The sequence below is a fragment of the Natator depressus genome, chromosome 1, assembly GCF_965152275.1.
Source record: "Natator depressus isolate rNatDep1 chromosome 1, rNatDep2.hap1, whole genome shotgun sequence".
Taxonomy (NCBI): domain Eukaryota; kingdom Metazoa; phylum Chordata; order Testudines; family Cheloniidae; genus Natator; species Natator depressus.
Genome location: NC_134234.1, coordinates 340,606,488 through 340,621,764, shown reverse-complemented (window position 1 = coordinate 340,621,764; position 15,277 = coordinate 340,606,488). Strand labels below are relative to the sequence as shown.

Below are 15,277 nucleotides of genomic sequence, written 5' to 3'. Positions count from 1 at the left end.
TGGTCAGTTTCATTTTGAGTTAGAGTAATTTTCATTATCTGATTCCCCTGCACTAGCACAATACCACTTTGATTCACCAAATATACAGAGGATTTTTTAAAATTTACTCATTTTAAAAAGATAAAAACATTTTTATTCATATATATTTAGTAAAACCATAGTTTTAGGCCTAAAACTATGTGACATTGTGCATTTAATTTAATAATCACATTAACAGTTAAATTATTAATGTAAATATATTTTCCTGGCAACTTATTTCAAGATTATTTTAATATGGTGCAAAGACAATTATATATATTTAATATAAATTAATTATACATATATATTAACACACACCATATACACCAACCTGTTCGTTTTCCCATTTGCATGTTTCATATAATAGGAATGTAAGTAATATGAAATACTGATGTAATTTTGTAGTACTTCTCTACAGAATTTTATAGCACAATTTATGATTTATTGAAAAACGCTTTTTATAAAACATTAACTAGTAAAACTTCATAAATATTACTTTTATATAAAGTGTTACCTGTAAAGTACCTATAGGTTGTGTAAGTGGATTCTTTCATTTGAATTATTTACAGACATACATTTAGAATCACACCCAGACTGTATTTGCAGCTGACATTTTCAAAGCTGCTTAGGAAATATAGCATCCAAAACCCTTAGGTTGCTATTTTCAAAGCTGCCAAAGCGTTTAGTAATTGCTACATTTTAACGGAAGTCAACAATGACCTTCATTTTATAAAACACCTATCAAAAATTAAAGTTTGCAATGGTTATTTCTAATGCTGCCAGGCAATAGTTACTAAGCAAATATACATATGTATATTTACATATATATCATGCATAGTATTTACGTATATGTAACAAACTCCCTCATGGATTATCAATGGGATTTGAATCCCAAACTTCAGCACCTTAGCACAGACTGATAACACTTGGCTGACAAAGTAATTCCAACATGCAGTAGAGTAAACCATTATCCCCTAGAACCAGCCCCTAGAGGGGGACAAAGCACATGCTGTCAGTATGTTATATGTGTTCTCTCTCTCTCTCACGCTCACACACACTCTCACACACACAAAGACACACACACGGCTTTTCTCACTGTTTCAGCAATAGAATGGATGAAAGAGACAGGAACTTTCTAAGCTGCTGTAAGACAAACACTGCTATTTTAGAATTATGGGAGTTAGTTTAATGTGGACCTAATAGTTTAATTTGTTAAATTAACCTCGCCCCCACTGAATTCAAAGCAATACAAAAACTTACCTTTCAGCAACTGACAGGTGTCCCATCATTTATGTATTTAACTGTTGTGCTGTGTTTCCTGTGTCTCAAACTATATGACCAGATTATCAAGATGGCAGCTTCCTGTTTGTTAGTCCCTTTTACTTTATGTAAGACAAACTCTCTAACTACTCACCCTCTGCAACTGGATGCAGTGATTAGAAGATCAGCGATATTACATTGCAATTTTTCCTTTCAAGCAGCTGCCTACTTATCTGACAGAGACTACCCATCAGACAGACAGGTAAACTGGGGTGCCAAGACAGTTTAGTTTTCCCATTCCATTTCCTGACATGGATACAAACTTGATAAGAAGCAACTGCTTCTTTCAGGCTGATGAGCAGCATTTTGCTGTCTGTGCCATCCTACAACTCTTAATTGCGGTCTGATCCTAATAAAGTGTGGCTGATATTAATAAAGAGATACCCCCTTGAGGCCCTGATACCTAACATCCAAACAGTGTTCAACTGCATTAGGATCAACAGGGTTTTCACAATTTGAAATGTTATCCCCATGTCTCCAGCTCCTTCTCGTCCATCTCCCCCTTCCACACACACAGCCTCAAGACTGCAGACATCTGTTCTTCAATTGTCTGGTAATAAACATACTCCATAAAGCATATGTAAAATGATTATTACCCTGAAGAGCCATGTGCCTTTCAAATGCCAGCTGAAACAAACAAAGAAAGAAGAACACCAAGCAAATGTTAGACCAGACTTGTCACTCAGGCTGTTAAGATTCCACAATGCACAGGAGTTTGGATTTGGTCCTCCACATTGTCTTCCGCCAATGGGAGTCCACACACCAATAACACCTTCTGCCTGTCACATTAACAATGCAAGCAGATGCTGGTTATCAGTGGAGGATGAAGAAAGAAACTGGACTCTCATTGTGCTAACTTTTATACTTCAACACCTCCCACAATATGTAATTAAGGAAAATCAGATGTGTATTCCTTTTCAATTTGTAAGTGCAATTAGTTTTCATATGTTCAAAACCTGCTAGTAAAAATCTATTCCCAGGAATCATCTCTTTTTGAATACCCACTTGCCTTCTGAAAATCCATTGTTCATTTATTACTTGTGGGGTGGTATATCATTAAGGGCTGGTAATTAATCGGGGGGGGTGCATCTTATTTGTCCTAGTGGAAATTAGGACCATATCCCAGAGCTGCATAGCATTTCCCTTCCCATTTCTGGCTTGCTACACCACATGAATTCTAAGGCAGGCACACTTTGAAAACAGTTCACATATTTGTCCTCTTTGACATTTTGAAATCATAAGTGTTGTGTCTGGAGTAACAGTATGTAAGAGTTCAGAAGCAAAATAAAAAACAAGTGCATTTTTAAAGGGTGGTTTTATTCTGACAAATGGCTACATAAAAAAAGCACCTCACTCAACAGATTTGCTCTCTGTGCACATTCACAAGCATTTTGCTGACTTCAGTGATTAAAGCAAGTGTTTACTGCTTTTAACTCTTTGTAGTTTCGCAGAGCCAGTACAGTTACGGAAAAGTAAACTTCATTTTATTGCTTCTTGTGAATCCTCAACAGAACTGATTATTAAGTTCCAATGTTGTTGTAGCAATGTTGGTCCCAGGATATGAGAGACACAAGGTGGATAAGGTAATATCTTTTAATAATATTTTAGGTAATATTTTTTTAATCTTTTATTGGACCAATTTGTGTGGGTGAAAGAGACACCCCAGACCTGGAAAAGAGCTCTGTGTAGCTCAAAGCTTGTCTCCTTCACTAACACTAGTTGGCCCAACTAAAGATTTTACCTCACCCACCTTGCCTCTTTATTAAGTTCCAGTCACTTCCACCCGGGCAAACCCAATCAAGACAATAGTGCACAGGTAGAACCTATATTACTGGGGATAATGGGGATAATCCAAAGCCCAGTGAAGTCTACGGAAACACTTCCACAATCTTCAGTGGGCTTTGGATCAAGGTTTGATCCGTGTGTGCGAAAAGGACAGATCCCTACTTGATTTTCAGAGCCCAAGATGTAAGTCAGAAAAAAAATCTGAGCATATTTTATTGGGAAATCACAGACACACAGAAAACATGGAGCCCCAGGCTATCATTTAAACAGCTGCTTTTCAGAATAGAAACACAAAATGAGAGAAAAGGAGTACTTGTGGCACCTTAGAAACTAACAAATTTATTTGAGCATAAGCTTTCGTGAGCTACAGCTCACTTCATCGGATGCATGCAGTGGAAAATACAGTGGGGAGATTTTATATACACAGAGAACATACACACTGTAAGGAGAGTGATCAGATAAGGTGAGCTATTACCAGCAGGAGAGAAAAAAAACCTTTTGTAGTGATAATCAAGGTGGGCCATTTCCAGCAGTTGACAAGAACGTCTGAGGAACAGTGTGTGTGTGTGTGGGTGGAATAAACACGGGGAAATAGTTTTACTTTGTGTAATGACACATCCACTCCCAGTCTTTATTCAAGCCTAATGTAATGGTGTCCAGTTTGCAAATTAACTCTAATTCAGCAGTCTCTCGCTGGAGTCTGGTTTTGAAGTTTTTTTTTGTTTTTTGTTTTTTTTGAAGAATTGCGACTTTTAGATCTGTAATCGAGTGACCAGAGAGATTGAAGTGTTCTCCGACTGATTTTTGAATGTTATAATTCTTGACATCTGATTTGTGTCCATTTATTCTTTTACGTAAAAACACTACAAAAGGTTTTTTTTCTCTCCTGCTGGTAATAGCTCACCTCACCTAATCACTCTCGTTACAGTGTGTATGGTAACACCCATTGTTTCATGTTCTCCGTGTATATAAAATCTCCCCACTGTATGTTCCACTGCATGCATCCGATGAAGTGAGCTGTAGCTCACGAAAGCTTATGCTCAAATAAATTGGTTAGTCTCTAAGGTGCCACAAGTCCTCCTTTTCTTTTTGCGGCTACAGAACTAACACGGCTGCTACTCTGAAACCTGACAAAAATGAGAGATTAATTCAAACTCAGGACCAGGAAAGCTGGAAGGTTGTGGTTTAGACCACTCCACACAAGATTCAACGCAGCAGGACATTAAGTGACAGCACACTCGGCTAGCAAAACGTAAGACAGGAGTGTTATATCATTAGAACATTCATTGGAATTTCAGTGATCCTGAGGCAGCTCAGTGTTTCCAGTCATTAAGAGTCTGAATAAACAACAGCTAGTATCTGAGGTATTTTTAAAACTTTCCTGTTGGTGCAAAAATTTAACCAGGTGAAGAACAGAAAATATTAGTTTGCAGCAAGCTAAGGTGTGAATCCACCCCAAATTACCCTGCTGCACACTAACTGTCCATGTGGATCCCACTGACGTACATTAATAGTTCATTAATGTACTTTTATCTAGTGTTTTGGAAACCGGACTAGACGAAAGGGTATTAATGAACTGTTAATGTGTGTCAGAAAGGGCCATGCAGATAGGCAGCCCAGCGTGGGGTAGGTTTGCATATCAGCTTTCAACAAACTAAAAGTTCATGTAGACAAGCCCTAACAAATAAAAAAAAGTAAAAAATACGCTGGTCTAAAGGAATTCTCTCCATAATAGCTATGCCCTTAATACAAGAGTGTATAAGATACAGTGTTGTCAAAGGTCTGGCAAACACGCACTAATTGCAAGATTTTGCGCTGTGAGTTCTCCCAAATGTCAACATTATTTACAAAAGTCCATCAAATTCTGCTCTTTTCATCCAAAAATGACATAGTAAGGCCAGTTAGTTTTAAGGTCAGTGGCTAAATTACTGCCTGGGTTATATCTGGTAAACCAGTACATTGTCAGGAATGTGTTCAGCTCCTGCTATTTTGCCTTATTTCTACTGGGTTATTATTGTTATTTATTTAAAAAAAATCAGTGCTACCCTCATCCCACAAACAGTAGTGTTGGGAACCAGTTCTGTCCATGTCATGGCAGCTCTCATTTGCAGTTACGGCAAGAAGGCTTTCATTGTAGCAGAAGATATTCTTGTTAATTACAACCAAACAGCCAGGTCTTCTAATCTACACACCTATTTATTCTCTTGATGGGTATGAAGAATCAATCCTGAAGCACTTACATGAGAGGAAAGTGATCAGGAACAGTCAGCATGGATTCACCAAGGGAAGGTCATGCCTGACTAATCTAATCGCCTTTTATGATGAGATTACTGGTTCTGTGGATGAAGGGAAAGCAGTGGATGTATTGTTTCTTGACTTTAGCAAAGCTTTTGACACGGTCTCCCACAGTATTCTTGTCAGCAAGTTAAGGAAGTATGGGCTAGATGAATGCACTATAAGGTGGGTAGAAAGCTGGCTAGATTGTCGGGCTCAACGGGTAGTGATAAATGGCTCCATGTCTAGTTGGCAGCCGGTGTCAAGTGGAGTGCCCCAGGGGTCGGTCCTGGGGCCGGTTTTGTTCAATATCTTCATAAATGATCTGGAGGATGGTGTGGATTGCACTCTCAGCAAATTTGCAGATGATACTAAACTGGGAGGAGTGGTAGATACGCTGGAGGGGAGGGATAGGATACAGAAGGACCTAGACAAATTGGAGGATTGGGCCAAAAGAAATCTGATGAGGTTCAATAAGGATAAGTGCAGGGTCCTGCACTTAGGATGGAAGAATCCAATGCACCGCTACAGACTAGGGACCGAATGGCTAGGCAGCAGTTCTGCGGAAAAGGACCTAGGGGTGACAGTGGACGAGAAGCTGGATATGAGTCAACAGTGTGCCCTTGTTGCCAAGAAGGCCAATGGCATTTTGGGATGTATAAGTAGGGGCATAGCGAGCAGATCGAGGGATGTGATCGTTCCCCTCTATTCGACACTGGTGAGGCCTCATCTGGAGTACTGTGTCCAGTTTTGGGCCCCACACTACAAGAAGGATGTGGATAAATTGGAGAGAGTCCAGCGAAGGGCAACAAAAATGATTAGGGGTCTAGAGCACATGACTTATGAAGAGAGGCTGAGGGAGCTGGGATTGTTTAGTCTGCAGAAGAGAAGAATGAGGGGGGATTTGATAGCTGCTTTCAACTACCTGAAAGGGGGTTCCAAAGAGGATGGCTCTAGACTGTTCTCAATGGTAGCAGATGACAGAACGAGGAGTAATGGTCTCAAGTTGCAATGGGGGAGGTTTAGATTGGATATTAGGAAAAACTTTTTCACTAAGAGGGTGGTGAAACACTGGAATGCGTTACCTAGGGAGGTGGTAGAATCTCCTTCCTTAGAGGTTTTTAAGGTCAGGCTTGACAAAGCCCTGGCTGGGATGATTTAACTGGGAATTGGTCCTGCTTCGAGCAGGGGGTTGGACTAGATGACCTTCTGGGGTCCCTTCCAACCCTGATATTCTATGATTCTATGATTCTATGGTTAGTGGCATTATGCTAAACAAATCACATTACTAACAACTCTCCACTCCCGAGGCTCACCTCACTGTAGAGTGGGGTAAGTAAATGATAATTTGTGCCACAAAGCCATTTTTTCTCTTCACAGTTATTGATGTGCTACTCCACAAAAGTAAGTTAAAATGTTGCAAATGCCATCTTTCTCACTGTGTGACAAGCATATTGCATGCCGAGATCTTTCAATCTTAAATCTTGTTGTAACGGCTTTTATGACACAAATTATTTCCACTGCCTACCCATCAAGCTGGTAATGAAACCAGAGGGTGTCATGAAAATTGCTATTCAAAATGCATCATCTGTGTTGACTGGGGCGGGGGATGGGAAGGTGGGAGTGAGAGAAGAGAGAAAAGGGGTAAAGAAGTTTTCATTTACCTCACACACTTGTAAAGTCTGTCAGCAATAAAGCAATATCTGATTGCTGTGACAAGCCAACAGAGTCACTAAAGATGAACAGCCAGAACTACATGCCATGGTAAAATGGTCACTTTGTATAGCACATTATAATAATAGTTGTCTTTCTCTGTCATAATAAAGTGATTGATGACTTTATGCAACATGCTTTCTGGAGCTATTTACACAGTAGTTATTAATTGCCAGTAAATTCATTAAACAAAGATTTTAATTGAAGAGCAAAAGCTCCTTGTCAAATGAAGAAGAAAAAAGTACAGCATATAAATTAGCAATCAGTGTTTCTTCCGATGTAAAGGAGACAGGGGAAATAAAATGTTGTTAACAAAAATAATCTAATTCATTTATTGATATTGGCTCATACAGTATCATACAGTAGTAATTTGAATATATGTAGCCCCTTTCATCCAAGGATTTCAAAGCACACAACAAATCTTAATTAATATATTCTTGCCACATACAGGGATTTATTTTTTAAGACTTGTAGAGATAGGCTATTATAGAATCATAGAAATGTAGGGTTCGAAAGGACCATGAGAGCTCATCAAGCCCAGTCCCCTACATTGAAGCAGGACCAAGTATACGGAGACCTTCCCAGTCAGATGTTTGTCTAACCTGTTTTTAAAAGCCTCCAGTGATGGGGAATTCCACAATCTCCCTTGGAAGCCTATTCCAGAGCTTAACTATCCTTATGGTTAGAAAGTTTTCCCCAGTATCTAATCTAAATCACCCTTGCTGCAGATTAAGCCCATTACTTCTTGCCCTACCTTTAATGGACATGGAGAATATTTGATCACTGTCCTCTATAACAACTCTTAACATATCTGAAGACTAACCAGGTCCCCACCTCACTCTTTTCTCAAGACTAAACATGCCACATGTTTTTAATCTTTGCTCATAGGTCAAGTTTTCTAAAAACCTTTTATAATTTTCATAGCTCTCCTCTGGACTCTCTCTAACATGTCCACATTTCTTTTTTAAACTGGTCCACCCAGAACTGGACACAGTACTCTAGCCTAGACCTCACCAGGGCAGAGCAGAGCAGGACAATTACCTCCTTTGTCTTCTTACATACAACACAGAATGATATCAGGCTTTTTTGCAACTGTATTACACAGTTGACTCATATTCAATTTGTGGTCTACTATAACCCTAGATCCCTTTTAGCAGTACTACCACCTAGCCAGTTAGTCCCCATTTTGTAGTTACACACTTGATTTTTTCTTCTTAAGTGTTGAACTTTGCACGTGTCTTTATTGAATTTTATTTTGTTGATTTCAGAACAATTCTCCAATTTGTCACGGTCATTTTGAATTCTAATCCTGTCCTCCAAAGTGTCTGCAAATCCTCCCAGCTTGGTGACACCTACAAATTTTATAGGCATACTCTCCACTCTATTATCCAAGTCATTAATGAAAATACTGACTAGTACCAGACCCAGGACTGACCCCCTGAAGATATGTCCTCCCAGTTTGACAGCAAACCATTGATAACTACTCTTTGACTATGGTCTTTCAACCAGCTACACACCCACCTTATCGTAATTTCATCTACACCACAATTCTAGTTTGTTTATGAGACTGTCATGTACGATTGTGCCAAATGCCTTACTAAAATCAAGATATATCACATCTACAGCTTCCCTGTTATTCACTAGGCCAGTGACCCTGTCAAAGATATATTACTTTATCTCCGTTTTATGGTTGAAGAAATCGAGGCACAGAAACATTATGTAATTTGCTTAAAAGCAGTTAGCAAGCCATCTGCAGGGAGGAGAACAGAACTCTGGAGTTTACTCCCAGCTCTGATCACTAAACATGGCCACCTCAAACAAATATCGGCGTGTTAGCCCTCCAGGGCAAGGAACATGCTTTACTTCATAACTCTGACACTGAGAAATAATAAATGCCCACAGCACTCAAACGTTTATGGCAATTGGGGGGTTTCAGTTCCTCTTATGATGAGGCCCAATGTTTATAAAGTGCTGCAAAAATTCACACTAACATCAGTGATTTTTAATAGTAATATAAATAATGTTAAGAGATGGTACTATTCTGAGGTCTGGTCTGCGACTGACTAGGGGAAAATCAGGCATGAGAGGGGGGAATCATGTGAAAAACTAGAGGTGCAAGACAAGTTTGTAGGCTATCGCTTGGTAACAGAAACCTCATATTATTCTGCACTGACGATAAAAAGAAAATTAATCACAAGGTGGAAAGGGTGAGATTAAAATTGAACAGCGCTGCAATAAGCCTCCTATTTCTAACTAACTCAGCTCAGATATTTTAAAACTTCCAACAGCCCTTGATGAGCTTTCAGCTAAGAATTTCTAATGTATTTTAATAATTGATGCTGCATCCTAGACCAGGGACTTAATTTGCAGTCCGTAAGTTGTACCTGTTTATTGAGAAATTAACTTACCATGCAGCACAGAAAATATTCCTCTGACTTTTATTAAACATAACGGACAATGAGTGATCAACAGTTTGCCACAAGCTGTGATTAAACTTTTCCCAGCCCTGATTAATAAAAATTACACTGTTTGATGCAAAAGGGGTCAAAACAAGCAAGTAAGCCCAGCAGGAGAGCTATCCAGCTTTAAGAGGTGAAGTGCACATCTGCTTTAAAGCTACCTAGAGATTTTTTACAGAAGAACATAAGAACAGCCATACTGGATCAGACTAGAGGTCCATCTAACTCAGTATCTTATCTTCCGACAGTGACCAATGCCAGGTGCCCCAGAGGGAATGAACAGAACAGGTAATCATCAAGTGATCCATCCCCTGTTGCCCATTCCCAGCTTCTGGCAAACAGAGGCTAAGGACACCATCCCTGCCCATCTTGGCTAATAGCCATTGATGGACCTATCCTCCATGAACTTATCTAGGAGAATAACTTTACTGCAAGAGCATCAATACATCATCACTGCTATGGTATTTCATCTCAGAAACAGAAACACCACTCCTCTCTACAAAACAAAACAAACCGCAAGACAAACACAATTCAGGAAAGCACATTATTTTAACTTGCTCCATTTATTTGTATTTATAGATATATATACATGAAATCTTACCTGAGTAATGGATGGAAGATGACAGTAATATTTCTTGCGCCTGGTTTGCAGACAAACTTTGATCCACCACCTTCGATTAAATTATCATCAGGACCTCCTTGAAAACAAAAACACACAAGAAGAGTTTTCTTACAAGATCTGAATGTACCCTTTCTAAAATTCATTAGCATCTTAAAATGATTTCAGGCTCCTCCCCTCCCTCAGCATGCATCATGAAAGGTCTGTAATTAAATGAACATATTTCAATTCTTCTGTTCTATTAGGATAAACTGGGCTTCTAATGTTTTACTTCTGACCAAAAGACGAAATAAAGACATGAATCAGATCACCATTAGTAAACATAAGAGACTGTATTCCTTCCTGGTTGTTAGCAACAGTTTGGGTTGAGAGTTGGCCTAGAGGACTGAGCACAGAATTAAGCATCAGTTAGCCCCAGTTTCAATTCCCATTGTTGCATCTGAATTTCTGTGTGTCCTTGAACAAACCATCAACTGCCCTGTGCCTCACTTTACCCACCTATCTTTCTTAGATACTTATATGGCCCCATTACCATAGTTCTGAAATGATCAGATATTATAAATGGATTCTATCCTCACAACACTCCTAGAAGTATTTCTCCCATTTACTGATGAGGAACCGAGTTAAAGTCACTAGCCCAAGGTCACACAGGAAGTCTGTGGAAAAACAGCAAATAGAACCCGGGTCTCCCAAGTCCCAGGTTAGTGCCCCAACCACTGAACCATCCTTTCTCAAAAGAATGAGTGTCTCTATTGCTTGAGCTAACAACCAGGCTCTGGTCAACAGGGATAACACCACCTACCTTTAAGAGATATTTGGAAACTTAACTATAATGTCTGGAAAGTGCTTTTGATCCTAGCATGAAAGGCTCTATAAAAGTGCAAAATATTATTGCAGGTAGGGACCTTCCACCCTGCTGCTGTTTGTTTCCTTAGGAGCTAGCTTGGTTTTTATATTGTGTAGCTTATGATAGCATAACTATTGTTCCTTTTTATTTCGTTTTGTTTTGTGTAGCTCCATTGATTTTTTTAGATCTCTTATAAAGTCTTTTAAGAGTCAAACAGTTTCCCACATTGTTTGACTCTTGTGACTTCTCTGCCGAAATTCCAGGTACAGTACATGCAAAATCAGTGTTTTGCAGATATAGCAGAAATAAACAGATCTGATCTGGCACATTCACTTGCATCAGTTAATCAATCCAAGGCCATCTCTTGGAAGGTACAGTATACACATACTTAGTGTGATTTACAGAGCTGAAATCTGGACTAAAGATCTTAAAATCAGAAATGAAACACCAGTCTTGTGTCATTACATCTGTACCAAAGTTACTGCCACAGATAAATCCCACTATTATCAATTGGCTTTAAGCACAGATATAGAAAGAAAATAATGGTAAACTGGCATTTTCTTACTTGACAGAGCCATTCATTCTGTGTGTCATATCTCTTGACAGTAACAAGACTGTACTCCTGTTGACCCTAAACAAAACGATGGGAGAGCAAGCTGGAGTCTATTCTGCCTCAAATGTGAATGACAAAAATTTCTGACTGTGGAATCTTTGATCATTCGATATATTATATTACCCTATCATCTTGGCCCCGTCACTCAGCACTGGTCACTTTGTGGTTGATAATGGAGTCTTAAACACAACCTTTTCCCCTTTTTTACTTCTAAGTGTTAGGCTCTAAGAACCTGGGCTGAATCTAGCCCTAAGCAATCTAAGTCAGTTGGGTTATGTTTGTAAGGATATTTTGGTGGTATTCTTGTAATGGCACATAATACACATGAATCATCCATTAATTAAAAATAAATAATAAAGAGCCTAGTCACATTATTTTGATAGCCTCTTTCTCATCTACAATACTACAATGCTCTTTGACCTTCATATCTATCTCCCATGAGATGGAAGGAAGACTGAATCTTGAAATGAGGGGGGAAAGGTGAGAACCAATGAATAAATGACTCCCATCTTCTTTTCAGAGTGAAGTTTACATGCCTCAGTCCTTTGCCTAGTATTCAAGTCATGCAAAAGCTCTACCACAGCTTGATCTATTTGGTCACTGTGTTAACAATCTTAGTACAGAGATAAGGGACTAATCAGGTGAGAGATGCCAACTCCCTTTCCACCCTAGCAATGGTCCCTCCAGTTCAGTACTGTTATACAGAACAGTGTTTCTCAACCTTTTTGATACCAGAGATAGGCTTGTCACCTTCCTAAACTGCATGAGGGAGATCTCAGGGACTGGCATTGGTCCACGGATAGGTTGTCAAGAAACACTGATATAGAACAATTTGCAGTCCTGATATTGATTCAAAGAGATCCTCACAATACCCCTATTAGGTAGGTAAACGTTAAAATTCCAATTAAATACATAAGGAAACAGAGGGCTTGTCTACACTTCCAGCGCTGCAGCTGACCTGCTGCAGTGCTTCGTGAAGACACCACCTATGCCAACTGGAGAGCTTCTCCCGTCAGAATAAGTACTCCACCTCCCCGAGAGGCAGTAGCTATGTCGACAGGAGAAGCTCTCCCATCAACATAGCACTGTCTACACCAAGAGTTAGGTTGCTATAACTGCGTCACTCAGGGGTATGGATTTTCCAATAGTTATACCGACTAAAAGTTTGTAATTTAGACCAGGGCTGAGATACACAGAAGTTAAGTGATTCTGAGTCAAGGGCAGAACCCAGAGCAGACTTCAGGACTTCAAGTCTTGACCTCTAGGTTCCACTACACAGTATTTCTATGATGAAAATCTTTGTCAAAGATATTTCTGTATGCTGTATTGCATGTTTTTTTATGAGATCATTAAAATGGGTGGGTGGGTAAATGGAGGAGTGAGTTAACCACATAAACCAGGGGTATTTAGAGTTACTTAGAGTACTTTAACAAGTAAACTCAGCTCTCCAGATGTGTATATAAGTATTAACAGAAGAGTTAGGGCACATTAAGACATATGAAAATTTCTGTGCTAACAAGAGGATTCAATGAACACACACAACTAGCTAAGGATACACAGTTCACAAATATATTCTATTTCCAATTAAAGAAAGGACAATTCTCAAAACATGAAATTGAAATGTTTATGCTCAAGCTAACTTAAAAAAACCCTCACAAATATGACAGAATTTAAATGTAGAAAGGAGAAAAAAAGTGCCAATTATTCATCTCTCCCATTAACGTCTGACTCTGCATTTTCCAGTGGCGTCTGTCACTAACTGACTTATTGAAGAACTCATCCAAGCATGAACTATTGAGGCATGAATTAGGAAATACAGGCTCAAATTAAGAAAAGGGCGTTATTCTTGTTACGTCAAGTCACCCTACACTAATCAATATTATTGACTGGGACGAACTTCATAGCAAGGAATAAAACAATCTGTCTTATCTGCTTGAGCACATTATGCAACCAGAACTCAGGCAGAAGGATATGCTTTTTAATCTTCTCTGCTCCTAAACTTTCAATTAATAATAATAGATGCTCTGTGCGTAGGTGGGAACTACAAAAAAAAGTAATTTTATTTATATTAAAATATTTTACCGGAAAGATACAATGATGTCTTAAATATACAAAAACAGGCACACCGTTGCAACAAACCTTTCTATTAAAATATAACCTACAACTGTCCTCATTCCCTTGGCCTCTCCTTGTGCTGTGACCTCCCACCTCTACTCTCTGTCTGAACTTAGCTGGAGGCCAGCTATCAGTATAGATACAACTACACTGTGAAAAACTGTGATTTGCACAGAAGAGTTTATTCCTGATTCCAAGCAGGAATAAACTACATGGGTGCATACTGTGGCTTTCGGCTTTTTTGTCTGCATACAAAATGGGTACTCTTAATGCAGACTTTTTGTCTGCCTATACAAATGGTGCAGATGTGCAGTGCCTGGCCAATGATGGCTGAAATCCCCTGTTAGACAAGGCCTTAGACTAAGCTCTTCAGAGCAGGGACGGTCTTTGTTTTGTAATACACTATACGCATCGCTGTGCCAACACAGTGTCCCATACTCCTGGCTGCTCCACAGCAGCAGAAGGTATCCGGTCATCCATCCTACAAAGGGTATGTCTACACAGAAAAATAAACCCAGGCGGTGAGTCGCAGAGCCCGAGTCCACAGATTCAGGCATGCACCGCAGCACTAAAAATAATAGAGCAGATGTTCTTGCTTGGGCTGGAGCCTGGGCTCTGATACCCATCCCACCCTGGGTCTCAGAGCTGAAGCTCCAGCCCGATCGGGAACATCTACCTTGTTATTTTTAGTGCCACGGCACAAGCCCCACAAGCCGAGTTGGTAGACTTGGGCTCTGAGACTTGCTGCGGGGAGCGGGGGCGTGTTTGCACACATACCCAAAGAAACCAGTGGCCTCCCAGTGGAATCCCTGACTGATACCAAGTTTAGGAAGTAGACAATAGAGAGAGACAAAACACCCACTCCCCACCCCCCCGCCCCCCAACATGTTAGCATGATCTTTGGTTGCTTTTTTTAAACTTTAAAATAGTTTGACAGGCAACTGCAATAGCCACATTTTACAGCAACCAGGAACAACGTAAACGTGTTGCAGCTGTTACAAGAAATGCAACTGTTGCACTCATTTCTTCTCATGAGCACCAGCTTGCTGATTTAATCTGCTGAGTAATAAGCTACAAGGGAAAAACACTTGAGGTGAAGTGAAATTTTTTCAAAGTTAATGATATCCTCATGCTGTGCCATCAGTGAAGTGAATATCTTTCTGGGTGGGAGTCAGAGATGGGTCTGTTACTAATGTACCACATGGTTCCGTAGTGGAGCCACTGAAATGTCATGCTACACAATGAGCAAACACAAGGCAAGAGCAGATGACGAAGAGAGCGAGAATCTCAGAGTGCTCTGATTCTTCCTTTCTGCACTTCTCTTTGTAAGTAGCAGCTCCCATCAGGCATGTCCACTTCCAACCCCCGGATCCCATGCTGCTTGGGTCTCAAGAGGATTTATCTGACTGATCACTGGGAAAGTCTCTGTGTGCCACAGTAACTCAGGGACCTCTTTTACTAGCCAGAGTGGTACAGACAGAAAACTTCTTCCTCACCCATTCAGCAGACAAGAG

At 39.8% G+C, this 15,277-nt stretch overlaps 1 protein-coding gene across 2 annotated transcripts in view; it reads right to left on the bottom strand.

Moving 5' to 3' along the window:
* The window catches only part of EXOC4 (exocyst complex component 4), a 576,720-nt gene that overhangs the window by 307,777 nt on the left and 253,666 nt on the right, over positions 1-15,277 (bottom strand). For both annotated transcript variants that reach the window (XM_074952890.1, XM_074952899.1), the window contains exon 10: positions 10,171-10,267. In XM_074952890.1, coding sequence (XP_074808991.1) covers positions 10,171-10,267 — 97 coding nt within the window. The remainder of the gene's footprint in view (positions 1-10,170; positions 10,268-15,277) is intronic.